Source organism: Panicum hallii, chromosome 5, assembly GCF_002211085.1.
Source record: "Panicum hallii strain FIL2 chromosome 5, PHallii_v3.1, whole genome shotgun sequence".
Lineage (NCBI taxonomy): Eukaryota > Viridiplantae > Streptophyta > Magnoliopsida > Poales > Poaceae > Panicum > Panicum hallii.
In genome coordinates, this window is record NC_038046.1 from 16,017,527 (window position 1) to 16,039,376 (window position 21,850).

The 21,850-nt window shown below is 51.3% G+C and overlaps 3 protein-coding genes across 3 annotated transcripts; 2 read left to right on the plus strand and 1 right to left on the minus strand.

Annotated features, from left to right (window-relative positions):
- Position 1: 1 nt before the first annotated feature.
- Positions 2-2,302, minus strand: LOC112895411 (AAA-ATPase At3g50940-like). The gene is made up of 2 exons (XM_025963360.1): positions 653-2,302; positions 2-562 (listed from the first exon to the last, which is right to left on the minus strand). Exons 1-2 carry the CDS (start codon positions 1,643-1,645, stop codon positions 95-97), a joined length of 1,461 nt encoding a protein of 486 aa, XP_025819145.1. The 5' UTR covers positions 1,646-2,302; the 3' UTR covers positions 2-94.
- A 6,513-nt stretch (positions 2,303-8,815) lies between these two features.
- On the plus strand, positions 8,816-12,746 carry LOC112895192. The gene is made up of 9 exons (XM_025963112.1): positions 8,816-9,136; positions 10,321-10,435; positions 10,550-10,656; positions 11,018-11,143; positions 11,245-11,365; positions 11,462-11,546; positions 11,664-11,777; positions 11,874-11,913; positions 12,284-12,746. Exons 1-9 carry the CDS (start codon positions 8,948-8,950, stop codon positions 12,434-12,436), a joined length of 1,050 nt encoding a protein of 349 aa, XP_025818897.1. The 5' UTR covers positions 8,816-8,947; the 3' UTR covers positions 12,437-12,746.
- A 137-nt stretch (positions 12,747-12,883) lies between these two features.
- On the plus strand, positions 12,884-14,160 carry LOC112895193 (probable calcium-binding protein CML12). The gene has a single exon (XM_025963113.1). The coding sequence runs from the start codon at positions 13,282-13,284 to the stop codon at positions 13,954-13,956; it is 675 nt and encodes a 224-aa protein (XP_025818898.1). The 5' UTR covers positions 12,884-13,281; the 3' UTR covers positions 13,957-14,160.
- The last annotated feature ends 7,690 nt before the right edge of the window (positions 14,161-21,850 follow it).

Consider the following 21,850-nt stretch of genomic DNA (forward strand, 5'->3'; position numbering starts at 1 on the left):
CTAGTTCCAAAAATGATCTCTTATTGATACCAAAACAGTACATTTTTGGCTGATTTTTCCAGTACTAACAGATGATATGCACACTACTAGGGCATCATTCTTTGCCTGCATCGTTCAGATTTTGATCGCCTGAGGCGTCTTGTTTCGTCGTCATCTCTTTCGCATCCTCTTTGGCCACATGGTCCACATTCTCACCTTTGCTATCCTTGGCATCGCTCTTCTTTCCCTTGAGGAACTGGATAAGGCCCTCGAGTGCGATGTCAGTGTCGTCGTTCCTCATAAGCACTTCTGCGACCTCTGCTGGAGTCACCATTACCTCCTTGATCAACTCTTCTATCTCAGGGTACGTGTCATGGTCACTGATGGAGTGGTAGTTGGAGGCCAGGATTCTGAATGACTCTGGGCAGCAGTATCCCATGTGGATGTGCATGTCCATCCTGCCTGGGCGAAGAAGCGCCGGATCGAGCCGCTCCTTGTAGTTTGTCGTGAAGATAATGATTCTCTCCTCCCCACTTGTTGACCAGAGGCCATCGACGAAGTTGAGTAGCCCAGATAGTGTCACCTGTTTTGCAAAAGTACCCAAAGCCACATCAGCGCTGCAACAGGAAGCTAAGGAACCAAGAAAGGGAGTGTATGATTCCAAGTTTCTTACCTTGTCCTCTGAAGGATTGGATTTGGTACCATCCTGACCTTCGTCCCGCTGTTGCAGATCGACAGAGCAGTCAATGTCCTCGATGACAAGGATTGACCGGTTGGTCATCCCGATGAGCAGTCGTCGAAGTGTTGAGTTCCAGTTCACCTCAGTCAGCTCGAGATCATAGACATCAAACTTGAGGTAGTTGGCCATGGCTGCAATCAGGCTGGACTTGCCAGTCCCAGGCGGGCCATACAGGAGGTACCCCCGTTTCCACGCCTTGCCAATCCTCTTGTAGTACTCCTTCCTCTTGACAAACCTCTCAAGATCATCCATGACAGACTGCTTCATCTTGTGGTCCATGGCGAGCGTGCTGAAGGTGGACGGGTGGTGGAGGTCGATGGCGAACCAGGACTCGCCCTCGTTCATGTAGATCTTGAGCGTCCTGTCCTGCTCCTTGATCTTCTTTGCGGTGGCGAGGATGTGCGGGAGGTAGGAGGTGATGGCCTTCTCCTTGTGCTTCTTGTGGAAGCTCATCTCGAAGGAGCGCACCTCGAGGCGGTAGCTGCCGTTCCCGCCGCGGCCGCCGTTGCCGTTGCCGGCGCCGGCGCCCGGGTTGTCCCGGCAGACGAGGCGCCACCTGAACTCGGCGCCGTCGTGGAGGTCGGCCATCTCCTCGCCCTCCTCCATGCTGAACATGAGGCTCTTGCCCTCGTCGACGCGGCTGACGCGGAGGCGCTGCATGTCGGTGTTGATCCGCGTGGCGAGGTACGCGCGCGCGGCATCGTAGAGCTGGTTGGCGGCCCAGCCCTCGGTCTCCTCGATCACCACCGTGTGCTGCGACGACATGCGCGACCGCAGGTAGCCCAGCCCGGAGGTGAGCAGGTCCCGCACCTCGTACGGCAGCAGCTCGTTCACCACGCCGCGCACCAGCATCGCCGACGCCGCCACCGACGCCGCCGTGGTCACCGCCTTCTTGTACGACTCGATGGCCTTGTCGTAGGTCGCCATGGCCGGCCGCCGACCGACCCGGTGCTCAGTGCTCGAATTCTTCTCTCGCTCGAAATGCAGGGAGGGCTGGTTCAGGCGGCTGGTTGGTTGTCTGTGCTGGACGACGGTGGAGGAGGTGAACGAGAACAATGGGCATGGGCGCGGAGCCGGGTCTGGGTGCTGGGTTTTATGGACGCCGGATCGTCTGGCCGTGCCAAGTGATTGATGAGTCGGTCAAGTTACCACTAGACAATGGGGTTAGCCCTGTGCGTTGTCCACGAAAGGAGGCCTCTCGCCCCCGGGCGAGAGTAGAAAACTGGCATGGCGAAGTTTTCTAGTAATTTCCGCGTACGGCCGTGGCTTCCTTTTCTTTTCTTTTTTCTTCGTTTTTTTTTTGCCGTGGGTGGCGGCAGGACGGAACAAACGCAAAGTCTCGTTGTTAGTTGGGTAGTACTGAAGGCTTTGGGAAAGCTTGGAAACCGAACTGCGGCGGCCTCGCTGGACGACCCCGCTTTTGACGGTTCTGTGTGCTCGCTTTGGACTTGCGGATGTTGACCTGCACTGCCCATGAGCGGCGACGCATTAGGTGAGGTCATTAGAGTTCAGAGGCCAAGGAATCCGGTTGTGGTTGTGGTTCGGTTGGGCATCTAATTTGCAGCTAGCTCTTCTTGGGTGGAGTATGTGTGTGGTCTTTGTGCAGATTTTGATGTTAAAAATCAGTTTATTTGAAGTTGTTCCACATAGTTTCTTTCCCGTTTATAGAAAAACGCCAGCCAACTGTTTCTTCTTCGATGCTGCTTGGTGGGCAAGTCTCCCTTTGGTGGTTGTCGAGAGAGCTGTCGCCTGCACAGTTGCCGGCGCGCGCTCTGCCTCCCGGCACGGTGCCACAGTGGCGCCACTAGGCCCGGTACCGCCCGGCGCCACCGCCGTCTCGGGTCGGGTCGCCGATCGGCGTCCGTGTCGCATTTTCCACGGTGGCCGCCCGCGCTGCGCTGGCCCGATTCCACGCGTCTGTAACCTGTGCCGTCTGGACCGGTTGGTGACGGAGACTGGTTGACATCCCAGCTGGATTTGTCCGCCAGGGGCAGGGCGGGGAGAAAAGGCAGTTTTTGAGGGGGCCCACCTCTGGATCGCTTTGGATCCACTGGTCCGTTCCCATCCTGGTGGTGTTTGAGCTGAGGGAGTGTCGTTTTAGAGCCGCGTGTGCCATGCTGTTCCAGGATGCATGCATGTTCACTGCATCGTGACAGGGGAAAGATGAGTTGCAGCACGTGGCTAGTACAAACAACACTAGCCAGTCATGGCTCGACGAGTTTGGCGAGGAGGAAAAAAAGTGGGCAACGGGCCGGGGGGAAGTATCAGCTCAGCTCGATGGAGAAAATTTAGGAAACTCCTCCTTGCCAGTTGCGACGCAGATGCGTGGCTGCGATCAGTTCCGAACACTCGTGTCCAGCATCCACTCCGGCAGAAGGCCCAGCCGGTGAGATCTTTTGCCCCCAAAAAGGGCGGCGCTACAGCAAGGGAGCACGCGCGCGGACCCGGCCGGTGCTCTCCACGTCCGCGCGCGCCTGGCCCGGCCCGGAGCGAACCGAGCGGCCGCCGGTGGTGGGTGTGGCATCATTGAACCAACCGCGAGGCGGCGAGCGAACCCTTCTTTCCGCCGCCGCCCGCCGCCTCACGGTCGTCGGCAGGAGGAGGACACCACACCATCAGTAGGCAGGCATAGGATTGGCAGGGTTTGATGCTTTATTCTATCTTTCTTTATTTGCTCCTTTCTGTTGTGCCAGTGCGCAGCATTTGCGTGGTGAGCTGCTGCGATTTTATTTGTATGCGAAGTAGAGGAACCTTTGCTAGCTTCATTCTTAAAGAACTGCATTTTTGTTGTTGATTCTAGCTATGCTCTCAGCAAACTGCTGTGTTCAAGATTAATTAGAAGGCACAAAAAATTGTTCCGACAAAGTTATCATAAGCGCCTTTTGCTTTAGGTGATCCAAAGAGACATAACAATGTAGTCAACATTGTTTTTCCTCAGTCCTCGCAAGGTTTTAGGACCGCCGCCGGGGGGGGGGGGGGGGTATGTGGAATCTGATGATGGTGTCTCGTGGCAGCATGGATCAATCGGCAAGCCTTGGTTTGATTGGCAACCGTTGGATGAACAGCTCTCATCAGCGACGTGTTGCTGGATGGGGGTATATACGAACTGAAGGGCCATGCATGATCGATCCTGGGAAGACGCCTTCACTGAACACTTCCTGACGAAAAGACACGAACTGCATGCATAGATCGAGGAAAAGCTGGCCGGGGCCGATCTGAAAGTTGTCGATGCACATCTCGTGGTCTCTTTCTTCTTGGATTCATATGGCCCTTTCCTCTGGTGATAAGGCACAAGGCAGGATGGCAGCGTTACACCTGTTCGCCCGTTTGCCGGGCGGCCCCTATATGGGGCCGTGCACCTGACGACACGTCATAGAACTTGACTACTAGCTTTGGAGCCTTTTCCTTTTGTAGGGCTATTGATAAAGGAGATAGAGAAGTAGGCTGGCATATTCGCACAAGAACAATTGCTTCTCAAAGAGCAGAGCAAGAACTACTACAACTTCTCAACCAGCTTTGGTCATTCAAAAGATCAAGGTAAAAGGAAAAATGAGATTTGGTCATTCAAAAGATTTCACAGTGAAAGGATGTTACTATTAGACGCTAACCTTTGGAGGAAAAGTCTGCCCGACAGCTACGGCTGTTTGGGCATCATTGGCACCAAAAGAATGTATTTTTTTTTGCCTGTCTAGCTATGAGAGATGGAATAAAAACATGGGTGGCCGTAGCAAGGAGAAGGATCATAGACTCTAAGTCCTTCTGGTTGGTAGGAGGAGGAGGAAACAATATATAAATATGTCCTTCAAATGGCCCCATCTATATGGCCCCATCTATATATATGCAGGTTTGGACTCAATTGGATTTGTCGGCACTCAGTCAAAACTAGAGGTGGGACTTGGGCCGGGCTGACCCAGCCCAACTCTCTCGTGTCTCGTGCCATATCGGATCTAGACTTCTAGGCATGTGCCATGTCGTGCCAGTCCCAGCACGCAACTCAGCAGTTATCATTCTGTGGATACTCGTATATTTAAGTACTCGTTGCTATATGTAGAGAATTCTATGCATAGAAAATAAAAAGTCATCTTTTTTAATGACTCTATTAAAGTTAAGGGTTGTTGATATTAGCAATTGGCTACGTACAGGTCAACGGGCTATTTTTGTGCCGCGTTGGCCCAAGCACGATCCAAAATGCGGGCCGTGCCATACGGCCCATCGTAATAAGATCCTAACCACGGCACAGTCCTCGTGCCTCATGCCATGTCGGATCTAGATTTCTAGGCACGTGAGACACGTCGTGCCGTGCCACAACGGCACGGCAATCTTTTTACTAGGCCCAAGCACGGCCCATGGCACGCCGGGATGTCTTCGTATCCTGCCAGCCCAAGCACGGCCCTCGGTATATTTTGTAGTTATCGTTCCGTGGATACTCGTATATTTAAGCACTCGTCACTACATGAAGAGAATTCTATGCATAGAAAATAAAAAGTCATATTTTTTAATAACTCTATTAAAGATAACAGTTGTTAATTAGAAAGTACAGGTCAAGAGGCTATTTTCGTGCCGCGTTGCCTAAGCACGACCTAAAATACGGACCGTGCCGTACGGCCCATCGTGCTAAGGGCATGGCCCTCGTGTTCGTGTGGTGCCGGTACGGTCCAAAATTTTATGTGCCGTGCCATGCTTGGATCGTGCCAAAATACCAAGCCGTAGCCCGTCTAAAAATAGCACAGCCCAAATCCCAGCTCTAGTCAAAACCAATCTTACAATAGCAATGCTCTGTCTCGTGAACAAGGACACCCGCAACAGCAAGCAAATGACCTCCCAACAGCGATAATAGCGGTAGCATGGACTATCTGGTAGGCAAGAAACCGAAAATCCTTTGACAACGTCGCTTTACCAGTCTCGACTATCAAAAACAACGACAAACAAACGTTGGAGGTCTAGAAATTTGGAGCTAAGAAAGAAGACAGACACATAAAGCAGCTGTGTTGAAGCTTAGACTCAGAAATGGGCAAGAGATGCTGCGATTAAAGATGGGCGTGGATGCACCTAAGGGCCTTTGGCTCGATCCACAGTGATCCGACCGTGTTTTGCAGGGTCATGGATCGATCCATTCGGTTCGGCCAGGATAGGTCTCGTGATCCAAAGGGTCATGTGGGTCGACCCATCCTTCTGCCCTGCAGGCGAAGCGAGGCGATCTCCGACGCGGACGCCGGGGAAATACCGCGCCCCTGGCCAGTGTGTCGTCGTCTACCGCGACCTCCTCCAGCTGCGAGAGCTGCTTGTAGCATCGCACAGCAATCCTCAATCCGTTGCTGCAACTGCGGCATTGAGCAGGCTACTACATGGTCATGGAGGTCAGTCAAATCAATGGAAGAAGCGACGAGCGGTGGTGTTCGATGCGTGTTTTGCGGGTGCGGGACGGCTGCATGTAGCTCCTGCTGCTCCGCCCCTCGTCGGAGGACGACGTCAACAGCGAATGGAGCGGCTCCTCCGTGCAGGAAGCCAGCACAGAGCTTCTAAAGATTCTTTTAGACGTGCTATAGTGGGGGAATTCCAAACATTTGGTTCATGATGGTAGTCAAACCCGTTTCTAGGAAGACTTGTGGATACGAAATGAACATTTGATGAAGAAGTATCATTCTCTTTATAGCATAGTCAGGAAAAAGAATAAAACGGTGGTCAAAGTTTTAAGTACTGCACCTCTTAATGTTTCTTTTAGACGTGCTATAGTGGGGGATAAGATGATCAAGCGGTTAGATTTGGTAGGAAGTGTAATTTCAGGGCAACTTGTTGATCAAAGGGATTCTTTTGTTTAGACTCTATAAAAAAAGTTTCGGTACAGTTCATGTACAATGATCTTTTGCGAGGCGTAGAGGTTCCTGCTAAGTGTTTGGCTTGGAAATAAAAGTTCCTCTAAAGATTAAGGTCTTCTTGTGGTACTTAAAATAGGCAGTAATTTAACTAAAGACAACCTTGTTAAAAGAAAGTGGAATGGGTGCACCAAATGTTGTTTTTGCAACGCAGAGGAGAGCATCCAACATCTGTTTTTTGACTGCCGTATGGCACGTTTGATTTGGAATTCTGTCAGCATCTTTTTTGATATATAACCACCAGCAAGTAATATCACTAATCTTGTTGTCTTGGCTTAGGGGTTTTTCTCTAAAACTGAGAGGACAAGTGTTAATGGGTGCTGCTGCTCTTTGCTGGGCTTCATGGTTGTGTAGGAACGATGTGGTGTTTCAAAGATCGAGAGCTAACTCGTTTGCGCAGGATATCTTTAGGGGATGTTTTGGATCAGGAGTTGGTCGATTCTATCTAAAGAGGAAGAGAGAAACAGCTTGAAGAAGGGATGCCAAAGCTTGGAGATCACAGTCATGGAAGTCTTCAACAAGGCAGGATGGAACCTCTTGAGGAGAATCAAGTGCTAGGGTTTTGTTTTCAGACTTTGGTTCCCTTTTGTTGCTATCAAGTTTGGAGTCTTTGAGTCTGTTTAGTAGCATAAGTGTTGCAGAGTCGTGTGGTGCTTTTCGATTGTAAGCTCTCAGTTCACGTTTGCTGAGACCGGATATATTTCCTTAATCGAAAAAAGAGCTTCTGCTGCTTCGCTCCTCGTTGTCATCCTCGGACATCGGCAACCAACAGCGTGGCTCCTCCTTGCGCTAAGCGTCGAACAGCAGTAAGCTTGAGGAGGCGCCGCCTCTGCCGGGGGATAGAAGGGGGCGGATGATCCGCTCGAACCTATGGTTATCGTGGTTGCGATCCGTTGCTCCGGCGCCGTTTCACTAGTTAGATTAGGAGCTCATTAGGTTCATTTTTATGGATCGGTTCAACGAACCACCGGATCAACTCGAATCACGCCCATCTATAGCTGCGATTTAAATCACACCTCAAAATGAAGGTAGTCATGTTTGAAGCTTTGATGTTATTGTCATCGCATAATGTCATCAAGCCATGATCATGTAGCATTTTTTAATCTCTCCTTCCTTTTCTTCTTCCAAGTCCTTTATTTCATTTTCTTCTTCTTTTGCTTCTTTGTTACCAGATCTTGTCTCTTCTACTGCTATTTGTGCTGGATTTTTCTTTTTCTTCCCGAAAGCTAGATTCACCTTTTCTTTTTGAATTTGTACAGTTTCAGTTTACCGTTTAATAAAATTTAGGTAAGGTCCTCTCCTCCTTACTTCCTAAAAAAAGATGATGGAGATATACGCATATGCCTGAACCTGCAGTAATTTAGAAGGGAGAAAGTTGTTCATGTCCTGAAGCATTTGTGAACAATCAATTATCATCATAAATTTTCTCCCTTGTTGATTCAGATCGGCGGTCAAATTATCTGCAGTGTCGATTAGGACAGTCAAAACTCTTTGCGCAGCAGTCAATGATCATGAGTAGTGGTGTAAAACCAACCCTGAAGAAAAAATTGAAGTGTTGCGAGTCATTGATCTCATGCCTCTTTAGAACTCAAGCCTCTTAAAATATTGAAATAAAGAAAAATGTTCACAGACACAGTACATGTCATTTAGAACATCGACACTGTGAAGCTTAATCCTAAAAAAAGTTGAAGCTTTGTATTTCAATGTAACTTTTTTATTTAAAAAAAACCTATGTAACTTTCTTATGTATTGATGGCCAAAGTCAAAAGTTTATCCGTCAGAAAAATCGACAAATATTCTGAAACGTGATTGAAAATTTAGAGACGATGAACAAAATCTTTGTTTGTTCCGGAGTAGGATGAGGTTTGAAGTTTGATATTGCATCTTCCATTACCCATAGGGAGCAAGAATTCGAGGTGCATTTTTTGTTAAAAGATGTTGTGGGTCAAGTCTTTCATTTCCACTAACCAAGTAACCATACCATAGAGTATAGACTAAGTATGAACTGCAAATTTATTTCTCATATGAGAAGGTCGTACAAATCAAAAGTAAATGTGCATCATCTCGAACAATAAACCAGGAAACTGACAAAACCTTTTTCTCATGTGAACGTCGAGGCACTGAGCATCTGGCCCCACCATCTAAAAGTCTGGAATTTCCCAACTACCAACAACCTCCAGGCTCTCAAGAAGGGGCCCACCCTGCAACTGCAAGCAGGAAAAAGCAAAAAAAAATCTCCCCATCCGCTGAAAATTCTTCAGTCATCCCTCTCCTCTGTCTCGAACCCGACCTCCGAACCCCAGGAGGCCAGGATCCCGGCGAAGGGCAGGCGAGAGGATCCCCTCTCGCGGCGGCGATGGGTGAGGGGGACGCGAGCGCCGGTGGAGATCCGCAGAGGCTGAAGCGGATCGCCGCGGCGGCGTACGACTACGAGAACGACGCGCGGTGGGCGGGGTACTGGTCCAACGTCCTCGTGCCGCCCCACCTCGCCTCCCGCCCCGACGTCGTCGACCACTTCAAGCGCAAGTTCTACCAGCGATACATCGTGAGCCCCCCCTCCCCCTAAAGCCCCCGCGTGCTGTCGTTCCATGATTGGATGAGCCTCTCTGTCAATTTGGGTTGGATGCGCCTCTTGCTCTCTTGCTGCTGTGAGCTCGATCTGTTTGACTATTGCTTGTACCTGGAAGAAGAATTATGAGTTCCACCAAAGGGTTGGTGCGCTTCTGTTAAAAAATGTTCCAGACAATGGAAAGGAAGTGCCTCTTTTAGGTAGTACCAGTAGATTGTCTTGGCAAAGGAACAAAAGCACTGATAACTAATATTAGTATAACTGTGCTACTGTAATGTACCTTTAGCATTATTAGATCATATTTGGTACGAGCTGCATTCATATCGCCCTTTTGCTCAGATTCTCATATTTGCTACGGTTCTGCTAATATTTTGACTTTCCATTTTCACGTGTAATTTGGGTGTAATACACTTTTTCATGCGGAATTATTCATGAAGAATTGGAGGGTGGTTCATCAGGGCGCAATGGATTGAGGTAGCCCAGATTGGGGTCTGCATTACTCTTTTAGCGCTATAAAAGAAATTATGAATTGTTGCTTGAATAGCTGTTAAGCCAGATCAATACGAACATGAGAACACAGAAGACATTATATATTGAACCTGTTACCTGACCCTTCACTCTCTTTTGGGGGACATGGGCTTTCTCTTGTGTCTGTTCTATAGGAATTCTTGGTGCTTTTGCTTCCTCATCCACACTTGAACACCTTGCTGCAAGAAAGACTTTTTGGAGTCTCACAATTAAGGATGCAATAAAGAGCTGGCACTTTGTTCTGTTAATTTCCCCCCATTTCATCTTAAATGTTTCATGGAATGAAATCATGTTTATTGGATAGATGCTCATATTTACCATTTATGGATGCAACCATTTTGTTTCCTTTGCAATGCCAGAGTAATATCTAATGTAACATTTATGTGATTTCTATTTACTCATGATCTAATCAATGTCTTGTTATTATTTCAGCCGAATTCTCCTTATTGGTTTTGTAGTATTTCAAATTGTACCCTTTTTGCTGCATATAGTAGCTTCTGTGCAGTCAATTCAGCTTTTAATGTTACAAATCTTGCTGCTTGTGCTGGATCGTTTTAAGGTGACATGATAACCAGGTAAAAGAATCTGTGCCAGGTTTGTAAAATATTTAAATTCCTTTCTTTACATGTCAGGATCCTGGTTTGGTTGTTGAGCCAATGTCCTCCATGACTTCAACTCAGTCTAGCAGACCAGCAGCAAGGTCTTCAGCTACACCATCCAATGAGAATACCAAAGCTCGTGACTCAGGTATGATAAACTTATACTTGAAAGCTTACTCTATAGTTTCAGTTTGAATTAATTGGAGGGGACCTACCACTATTATCTCATATCTGACTAAGATTCGAAGTTGATCTCATGCAGGATCTGGCACAAGATCAACTGGAGCCTCTCAACAACCATCAGCAGAGAGGAGTGCAAATTCATTATGGCTAGATGGTCGGACAATACACTTTTCTATCAATGCCTGGGTATGGAATGACTATTTCCTGACAATTAAAACTCCTATGTAGGATCTAGTAGCTGCGAGCAGGAGCTGCCATTTATTATGTTGAATGTCGCATTCACTTGGTCATTTCACTTCTTTCACCTTTTACCATTTCAATTTTAAGAGCTATCCTCATATTCTGACTGCTAACCACAATCGTGGGCATGCCATTTTTTTTTTCTCTGCTAGATATATTCTGTCTGACTACCTAATCATTAGATCATACCTTTATCGGCCCCTTATGAAGCAACCCTGCTGTTTGTCTTGTTCTTATCACCACTATGGCTTGGTTGATACTATTACATGTTGGCTGACCTAAGGCTTCTTGAGTTATGATTTGGCAGGTACTTGTTGTAGCTAGTCTTGGAATACTCCCAACTCTACCCAACCATATCTCAAGTAAAGTGTACAGACTTTCATTGCTAGGAACAATATGCTCATCTGCATATTCTTTATATCTCACTTATGGGGTAAGTGCCTGTTAATCTGAATGAATGGATAATTCACCTTTATTTTTTTCCTTTGCTAATATTCTGTTATATGGTCGTTATGCATTCTTTTCTTCTTGCAGAAACCAAGAGCTTGGAATATGACTGTAATTCAGCCCTGGTTGCAATCTATTATTGTAGCCAAGGACTTTGTTCATTTGATGTTCTCTCTTATGATGTTCACGTCTAATGTACACTTTAAGAGTGAGTAAGACAAACTTTTGATTTTGTTGACTTTATCCAATTTCTGAGGCTAATCTATCATCTGGTCTAAGCTGTTCCTTTTCTTTTTCTTCACAGTTGCTCTACTTCCTGTGCTCTGCTGGGCGCTTGATCATGTTGCTCGGTTCCTAAGGCGTAATTTTACACGCTCTTCTTTATACAGGTAAGTAAATTCAAAATTGTTTATATGTTTTGTTGTTCTTGTGTGCACGGTATATGTTCCAATTTCTGCCATCATGAGCACCTGGTGGTTACTGCTTTCTTACTTTCTCTTGTTCAGGAAGTACTTAGAGGACCCTTGCCTGTGGGTAGAGACAAACAACACTACACTCAGCCTACTTTGTTCGAATGCTGAAATCACCCTGGGGTTTCTCATGATCATCTCACTTTTCTCGTGCGTGCATTTATTTGTCAAAGAACTAGTATCTGTATAAGTTTTTTTGTATATATAAGAGCTTACATCAGATGTTCTATCCTTTTGCTCATGCAGGTCGAGACGCAACATAATCCAGACATTTATGTACTTTCATGTGAGTTATACTGCTCTGAACAAATGGTTTTCCTTTTCTCCTCATTTTGTTACCCCCTCCTTTTAGTAGTTTGGGAAAACATTAGGACTGTTGTTCCCGTCTCATTGTTTTGCATTGCCCATGCACTGTGACTTGTACTTCAAACTTTTGAGAAGTAGTTGTTCATATGTACCAGTTTGTTAATCTGTTTGGTGTACTCTTAAAAAAAAAGACCAAATTCTTGATATCTTGCATATGCTGTAGCGTAATAATTAAATATCTCATGCATTGTACTTATGTTGACTGTGGTTGTTTGATTTACAAAGCCTATTAGGTGTTCATCTTGAACTTCATTACCTAGCCAACATTTTTGAGCATTTCTTTCCTGCAGCTGTTGAAGCTGATGTACCATGCTCCTGTCACATCGGGCTACCACCAGAGTGTGTGGGCAAGAATAGGCCGGGCTGTAAACCCCTACATTTATCGCTATGCGCCATTCCTCAACACGCCCATTTCGGCAGTTCAAAGATGGTGGCTGAGGTAGAAGAGCATGAACCCTGGGTATCCTTGCTACAGAGAGAACATCCTTACATAGAGCATGCCCCTCAATTTTTTATGAGATGTTCAGCGCGTCGCTTTCATAGCATTCTGTTCTGATGCATGGTAATATTCTCCGTTCATGTCTCCCTGAACTATTGAAGGCATAGCACCAGATAAATTTCTTACAACGCGCAATAGCTATTGAGCGAAGTGTCCATATGATTCCATTGGATACAACCAGTAAGATCTCAGAGTTTGCTGGGAATGCTTATTTCAATCTTGAATAGGATGCCAAACAACGAATACGAATGACATTATTGATTCTTATAAATTGCCATCGCCGTCTCTTTTCGTTTGCTTGGTGAAGCATCCGTTGCTGGTCGTTGGCTTTTCGCGGTCAGGGCTGATCGTACTGCTGTTTACGGTGAGTGTAGAGAACTTTTCTGCTAGTTTTTTATGGAAGAAATGTCTTGTCGTAGACCATTTTGATTGGGAACACTGACCCAGTCCTGGCACGTATCATGAGAATGCAGTTTTCTCACCCGTGCCACTTTTTTGAGTTGTCACTTTTCATGGAGGAAATACATACCCAATCTCTTTCCCAACGCAGTTCAACGCCAAACAGATCAATGTTCCTGAACGACCACGCGGTTTTGAGACTCCCCGCTTACCGCAGGGAGGAAGGAAACCATCCAATTTGAGCGCGCCCCACAGCTGTGCCGAAACGCTGCAGCAAACAAATAGCAACTGCACAGGCCGCGTCGTCAAAACGGCGCCCCCCAACGGAACGCCCACGAGAGACCGTGGGGGCGCGATCATATCCATCCTTGACGCCAGGCACGCAACGGCATGCAGAGCTTCCGCCCCGCCCCCGAAGACCGCGCCCGAGAAGGCCGCGCGGCCGCCCAGCAGCACGACGCCATGTCCGCCGCCGGCCCCCGCCCCAAGCGCTCGGCGTCCATGCCCTTCCACGGCGCCGGCGCCGGCAAGGGCAGGGACCCCTCCCCGGCCCCCGCGGCCGGCGGGCGCGCGCGGCTCCGCGACGAGCAGCTGCGCCAGCTCCGCGAGCTCTTCCTCCGCTTCGACCTCGACCGCGACGGGAGCCTCACCATGCTGGAGCTCGCGGCGCTGCTCCGCTCCCTGGGCCTCCGCCCCGCCGCCGGGGACGAGATCCACGCGCTCATCGCCGCCATGGACGCCGACGGCAACGGCACCGTGGAGTTCGACGAGCTCGCCTCCTCCCTCGCGCCGCTGCTCCTGGGGCCCTGCCGCCCCGCCGTGGCCGTCGACCAGGCGCAGCTCGCCGAGGCCTTCCGCGCCTTCGACCGCGACGGCAACGGATTCATCTCCGCCGCCGAGCTCGCGCGGTCCATGGCGCGGCTGGGCCACCCCATCTGCTACGCCGAGCTCACCGACATGATGCGCGAGGCCGACACCGACGGCGACGGCGTCATCAGCTTCCAGGAGTTCACCGCCATCATGGCCAAGTCCGCCGTCGACTTCCTCGGCCTCGCCGCCTTGTGACTCTCGTTCCCTCCCTCCCCACCGGTCGGTCGATTCCCCCCTTCCCTGTTCGTGCGCTCCGTGCCTCTTCTTCTCCATTTCGCAGTCGCTGACGCATTTACAATCGAACTGGATTGAATTGGTCGTGTGTATTGTGTGATATGTGGATGTGCTGGTGTAAATACGTTGCTCTAGTGCAAATTCGATTTGACACTGCGATTCATGGAAAAAGGGAAGAATTGTCTGACCGAATTCACAATTCATCGTGCTTGATTCCCAGAATTGGGGAATTGGAGTGCTCCTCGGTAGTTTGAAGGTACACAGAAATAAGATGTCGAAATTTTCTTTCGGGTTAGGTGAAAGAACGGATGCAGAGACCTGGTAGGAATGCAATGCCCAATAGAATGATTCGTGGAGAACTTCATGCATACGCAGGCACATGTAGGAAAACTAGGAAAGCGGACCTGGTACCTTTCAACTAAAATTAGCAGTATTCCTTCTCTTTGCAATACTGATAGAATCGCCAAATAGCATCCAACAATTTGTTGATTTCCTCGTGCACCCAATTTGCACTTTTTAAAATAATACCAATCCTTTTTTTTTGAGATTTTTGAATAATAGCAATGGAATTGACACTACTGGGGTGACCAATCTTGTGCCTCTACAAACGGACCAGGCCCAACAAGATGATTATTTAGGCCCTGTGCTTCCAGGCCCAATTAGCTCATGGTTCAGTGGGCTTCTACTGCTTCAAGTTAAAAAAGTTAATTGAATATGTGCCATTACAAAATATTTAGAGATATACCATTACAATTCATCTATTCGTAGACATACCATTACAGTTCTTATCTTGTTTGAATTATAACGTTTTCTACGTCTTTGATGCTCTTGGACACGGGCTACTGGATTTTCGTATTGCTCAAAATACCCCCACCACATCTCTTTGTGTCTATCTCGCTGAAACACGGACCCATGCGCCATCTCTTCCTAATACCTTTCTTCCCCAACCTACTTCCATCCGCATCTGCGCCATGGAGTAGCCGGCGCCAGAACTCGCGGCCACCCTGGGCTAGAGTTCAAGCCCACCCACTGACCCATGGGAACCTCCTCCGCCTTCGCCGCCCCACCACCGGAATCTGCACCACAAATCGGTCATCTCCTTCACAACCTGCCATGCGGTGGCAGGCTGCTTGGCGACTGGCCTGCCGTCGCACTTGCGGCCGGCGGCGTCGTGGCTCGTCGAGAAATGGGGTCCACGGCCAGGAGCCAATTTAGCGCGCCAACGGCCACGCTGATGACCGTCACGAGGAGGAAGGCGATGCGCCCGCCGGCGACCCCGAGGACTGTAGTTTACGAAACCGCCGGAGACATGGCCGAGACTGCTGGCGAGATGCAGCCATCCGAACTAACAAAAATCACTTTTCAGTGTTCAACATCGCCTTCTCAAGATTTCAAGTCGAGATTAGCAGAAATGGCAGCTTTGTAACATGATTTAGTCATAGCAAGAGTAGATCTACAATCCACGGCGCGAACTTCAAATTCCCCAAGCATAGTAACACCAGCGCCAGTTCATGGACCAGTACGAAGGTGTATGAGACGCCGATGAGGAAGTTGGCAGCGGCCCAGAGGACGGCGCTGGCGGTGATGCCGGGGGTGTCTGAGACGCCGACGAGGAAGGTAGCGGCGGCCCAGAGGACGGCGCTGGCCTGTGCGCAGTTGTGCCACGCGGCGGCGCACGCGGCGAGTGGGTAGCAGGCGGTCTGCACAAGGGAGCGGCGGAGAGCCCCGCCGGCGTGGCGTGCAGAGCGGCGCTCACCTCCCGTCGGGGTCCGCTTCTCCGACCATATGCCCAGCGCGACGGTGCTCAAGAGGAAGGTTCGGTTGCCCCACTGGCCGGATGGGAAGCCGTACTCCTCCGCCTGTCGGAGCAGCTCCCAGAATAAGTGGTTCAGGTGTGTCAGAGATCGCCGGAGAGATGTCGCTGCCCGCGACGCCGGCGAGCTCAAGAAGGCACACAACTTACGCGAACCGGAACGATGAACACGGTGTTGTTTGTGCCGCAAATCTTAGCAGCTTTTTCTTCTCTGATCATTGCTTATACATAAAAGAAAACATAACAACGAACTGGAGTCCATGACCCCGACATGCACGCCACACTCTTCATCGACGAGTGACATCCCAAACGCCTGGAACATGGCGCACGACGCGGTCCTTCGCGAACTCAGCGCGAGTCAAAGCTCTACAATCTGCATGGCCTAACAACCAGCCATGTGCTGCTAACTAACTAATAGAATAACCTGAGCACAAGAATTATTCAACAAATCTCCTCCTAAGTCTTGAGCATGATTACTACTTACACTTTTGAAGGCCGATCTTGGTACAGAGCTTAAGGAACTTGATCTTGCAAAGGAGCTTTGTTAGAACATCTCCCAACTGCTCATCAGTTCTGATGAAGCTCACCTCAATCTGCCCATTTTGTGCATATTCCCGGATCAGATGAAATCTTGTATCGATGTGTTTGCTCCGGTCATGATGCACAGGATTCTTGACAAGAGAAATCGTGGACTTGTTGTCCACCCTAAGCACCGGCTTGATCACCACTGAATCCAAAATTTCAGATAAAAGCCGTGCTAACCATACACCCTGACAGGCAGCTAGCTATGTACTCAGCTTCACAACTAGACAATGCCACAACCTTTTATTTCGCTGACTGCCAACTGATAGGGCTTTTATCAAGGAAAAAGAGGATACCGGTGGTGCTCTTTCTGCTGTCAATATCTCCAGCAAGATCACTGTCACTGAACCCAATAAGTGCAGGTTGATCTCTCTTCTTCCTTGCAAATTTGAGTCCCCAATCTCTAGTACCAGCAATATATCTCAGAATATGTTTAATTGCTGCTAGATGATCCTCATGTGGCTCCTCCATGAATCTACTCACATACCCAACTTAGAAGGCCAAATCAGGTCGAGTATTCACCAAATATCTCAAACTTCCCACCAAGCTTCTATACTCTGTAGCATCAACTCGAGGGCAATCACTGTCCCTGCTCAATTTCAGCTTTGCTTGCATAGGAACATCACAAGCATTGCACTCCACCATGCTAGGCTTCTCCAGAATTTTACATGCATAGCTTCCTTGAGACAGAGTGATTCCTTCTGCACCTTGCTTTACTTCAATGCCCAGATAGTAGGTGAGTAATCCTAGATCACTCATCTTGAATATTTCTATCATTTGTGTCTTGAACTTCTTGATACTATTGCAGCTAGCCCATGTGATAATCAAATCATCCACATAGACCCCCACTACCAGCCTCTCAGTACCAACACCCCGACAGTAAATTGCATGCTCAGATGGACATTTCTTGAACCCAAGAACACCCAGCTTATCATCTAGCTTTTGATTCCAGGCGTGAGGTGCTTGATGCAAACCATATAAAGCTTTGTGTAGTTGGTATACCTTGTGTTCTTGCCCTGCTTGGACAAAACCCGGCGCCTGTTCCACGAACACCACTTCTTGCAGATCGCCGTTCAAGAATGCCGTCTTGACGTCCATATGGTGAACCTCCCAGCCCTCATGTGCAGCTAGGGCCAGGAGCAGCCGCACTGCCTCCATCCGCGCCACCGGTGCAAAGACTTCATCGTAGTCGATGCCGTGGCGCTGTGCGTACCCCTTCACGACGAGCCGCGCCTTGTGCCTCACCACCGCGCCGTGCTCGTCCCTCTTCACCTTGAACACCCATTTGAGCCCAATGGCACGCCTTTGTGGGAGCTCAGTGAGTGTCCACGTGCGGTTCTCCTCGATCGACCGCAACTCCTCCTCCATCGCTCGGCGCCAGCACACCTCCTTCTGTGCCTGTGCCAAGGATGCAGGTTCCTCCGCGCTCACCGCCAGTAACCTGCCATCGCCAGGATCACGAACGGCATAGCCCGGCGGTGATCCCGGCCCCACGACATCATCCATTTCACGAAACCGCAGCGGCACATCGTTGTCGTGGTCGGCGTCTAGCTCATCGCCTTGGAGAGGTGGAGGCGTTACGAAGTGGACAGGCGGTGTCGAGGTCGAAGGTGTTGACGTCGCAGCAGGGGGCGTTCTTGGCAGCGACGCGTTCGGTCCATTCTGCCAGGCCGATGTCGCAACAGGGGGCGTGCCCGGCGTCGCAGCTTCCTCGCCCGGCATCTCCTCCTGTTCACCAGGTGCGTACCTAGTGGTGAACTCGACGGTGAAGGTGTCGTTGACGTTCCCGGCTGCCGTGCCGCCTTCCTCGCCATGGGACCAGTCCCACTGCGCCTCCTCGTAGAAGATCACGTCCCTGGTGATGAGGACGCGACGCGTGATAGGATCATAGGCCCTGTACGCCTTGGTTCCCCGCTCGTAGCTGACGAAGATCATCTTGCGCCCACGATCCTCCAGCTTCTTGAGGTGTGGTGTCGTGTTCCGCACATAGGCGATGCAGCCGAACGTCTTCAGGTGATGGACCGCCGGCTTCTTCTCGTACCAAGCTTCGAACGGCGTCATGCCCGTCACAGTCTTGGTCGGGCACCGGTTGAGGATGTAGACCGCGGTGTTCACCGCTTCACCCCAAAACCAGCCCGGCAACCCCTTCGCCTTGAGCATGCTCCGGGCCGTCGCCACCACCGGGCCGTTTCGCCGCTCGACGACTCCATTTTGCTATGGCCTGTAGGGGGCAGTGAGCTGTCGTCACACCCCTTCAGCTGCACAGTACTCCGCGAACTCAACCGAGGTGAATTCGCCACCCCGATCAGTCCGGAGCACCCCCAGCTTCAGCCCAGACTCCGCCTCTGTACGTTCCTGGAACACCTTGATCGCCGCGGCCGCCTGATCCTTCGTCGACATCACCGACAGCCACATGAACCGGCTCTTGTCGTCCACCAGCAGCAGGAAGAACCTGCCGCCGCTCGGTGTTGCCGGCGAGATGGGCCCACATAGGTCGCCGTGCACGATCTCCAGTGTGCGCTCGGCCCGGTACCGCGCCACCTCCGGGAACGAGTTCCGCCGCTGCTTGCCGGCGAGACAAGCGTCGCACAGCTTGTCCACCTGCTCGATCGGTGGCAGGCCGCGCACCATCTCCTCCCACGCCAGCTTCCGTAGCGCGTTCATGTTGATGTGGCCCATCCGTGCGTGCCAGCGCCAAGCCTCCTCCTTGCCGCGGGCCGCGAGGCATACCGGCCGTGCAACGTCGAGGTCGAGCACGTACAGCCGGTCCGGCCTGCGTGGCACCCGCGCCAGTAGCCTCCGGCTCTGTTTGCGGATCCTCAGGACGCCGTCGTCGATGTTGATCTTGTACCCCGCCTCGTCCAGCTGCCCGATGCTGATGATGTTCGACGTGAGGCGGGGAATGTAGTAGACACCGGCGAACGAGCGGTGCTCCCCGTTCTTGCAGTTGAACAGCACTGTCCCGCAGTCTTCGATGTTCGCTACCGAGCCGTCTCCAAAGCTCACGGATCCGCGCACCGCCGTGTCCAACTTCACGAACGCCATTCGAGCACCTGACATGTGATTCGTTGCCCCGGTGTCGAGCACCCACGACATGGTGTCGCGGTTCTTCTCCTCCTCACTGAGGTGCACGAACACCTTGTGCTCGATGAGCCGCACCTGGGAGCCGGATCCCGCGGCCAACCTCGCCGTCACCGCCCCGGATGACGCAGCCGCCGCCCGAAGTGGATCTGGGCGAGCTCCTCCTGGTGATGCCGATGTCGCAACCAGGAGAGTCGCCGTGGTCACCACTTCGGGTTCCTCCTCGGGCCTCCCGCCCAAGGGTTTAGCCGGTGCCGATGTTGAGCCGCCGACCGCCGGCGACGACGGGGGCGGGTCTGATGGCGCGGCCGCTGCCCGAAGTGGATCTGGGCGAGCTCCTCCTGGTGATGTCGATGTCGCAACCAGGGGAGTCGCTGCTTCGGGTTCATCCTTGGGCCTCCCGCCCAAGGCATCGGCCGGCGCCGGTGTTGAGCCGCCGTCCGCCGGCGGCGACGGAGACGGGGCTGCAGCGGAGAGGGGAAGAAACGGCGTTGACCTTACCAGAAGCAACAAGGCCTCCTCCTCATCCTGGACGACGTGGGCCGCCTCCCTTTTGGGCTTCAGTGGACAATCCCGGGCCCAATGGCCGGTTTTGCCACACCGGCGACATTGATCCTTGCCCACCTTGCCCATAGAGTTGCCCGGTCCAGTAGACGAAGACGATCCGGAATCGCCGCCTCGGCCTCTTCCGCGTCCACGCCTGCCTCCTCGGCGCGCAGAGCTCCCGCCCGCGCCTCCGCTGGAGCGGTTCTCAGCCTCTCGCTGCTTCCGACGCGCGTTCCACTCCTCCTCCGTGAGGTACAGCTTGCCGTCGTGGAGCAGCAAAGACGGCGGTCCCTCGAACGACTCCTCCGCCGCCTTGAGTCGCCTGGTCAGGTCCGCCACGGAGAGCGTGGATGTGTCGAGGAGCGTGCGGATCGCGACCACGATCTACTTGAACCGCGGCGGTACACTCCGCAGCATCTTCTCCATGATCTTGCTCTCCAACAACACCTCGCCGAGAGTTGCGAGGGAAGCCTGCATGCCGGTCAGACGAAGCGCATAGTCCTCCACCAACTCGCCGTCCTTGAACGTGGCAAGCTCGAACTCATGCAGCAGTTGCTGCGCGGTGTTCTTCCTTACACGATCATCGCCGACGCGCAACGTCTTGATGGTGTCCCACGCCTCCTTCGCCGTGTCCTTGTCGGAGATTGCCGTCGCCAACTCCGGCGGCACGGCGCTGCAGAGCGCGTCGAGCGCCTCGATGTCGTCGTCCGGATCAGCGTCGCCGACCTCGATCGCCCACCAGTGGTGGCGTGCCCTGAGCATCACCTTCATCAGCCGCGCCCAGTCGGTGTAGTTCGTCTTGGTGAGGACAGGGTAGCTAGTCCCGCCGCGCACCTCTCGAACGACCCGCTGGATCACGACATCGCCGCCCTTGGCTCCGCTCGCTCCAGGACTCTCTAACTTTCCGGTCTTCTTCTCGCCTCTTTTCGGCGACGACGGTGGAGTGCCCGTCATCGCCCACTCGATCGCGCGGTGATGATTCCAACGACGAAACCTCGCCGCGATCGATCCCCGGCCCGCAACCGGCTCTGATACCACTTGTCAGAGATCGCCGGAGAGACGTCGCTGCCTGCGACGCCGGCGAGCTCAAGAACGCACATAACTCACGCGAACTGGAACGATGAACACGGTCTTGTTTGTGCCGCAAATCTTAGCAGCTTTTTCTCCTCTGATCATTGCTTATATATAAAAAGAAACATAACAACCAACTGGAGTCCATGACCCCGACATGCACGCCACACTCTTCATCGACGAGTGCCATCCCAAACGCCTGGAACGTGGCGCACGACGCGCTCCTTCGCGAACTCAGCGCGAGTCAGAGCTCTACAATCTACATGGCCTAACAACCAGCCATGTGCTGCTAACTAACTAACAGAACGACCTGAGCACAAGAATTTTTCAACAAGGTGCGCCACCTTAACCACGAGTAAGATGTATTAGGGAAGAAAGGCTAGAGGAAGGGGAAGATATGTGGGGTCAGTACGTCAGCGAGTGGAGAGAAACAAATGTAGCGGGGTATTTTGGGCTATGCGAAAACACAGACCTGCAATGGGCCTAAGACTGTAAAAAACATAGAAAATGGCATGGTTCAAACCTGTAGCGAATTATAATGGTACGATTCTAACTAGATGAATTGTAATGGCATATCTCCGAACTTGCATATTTACAATAGCACGTATACAATTTTTACATTTTCACCTTGAGCCGCTGCCGGCGAAACGCCAAAAATAAATCTAGTCTCAGCACCACTAGACACTCCCTTTGCGAGGGGCTCGCACCGCAGCCATGGCCGGTGGCCGCCAACATCAACGCCGTCGGAAGGCTCTCCGAGGT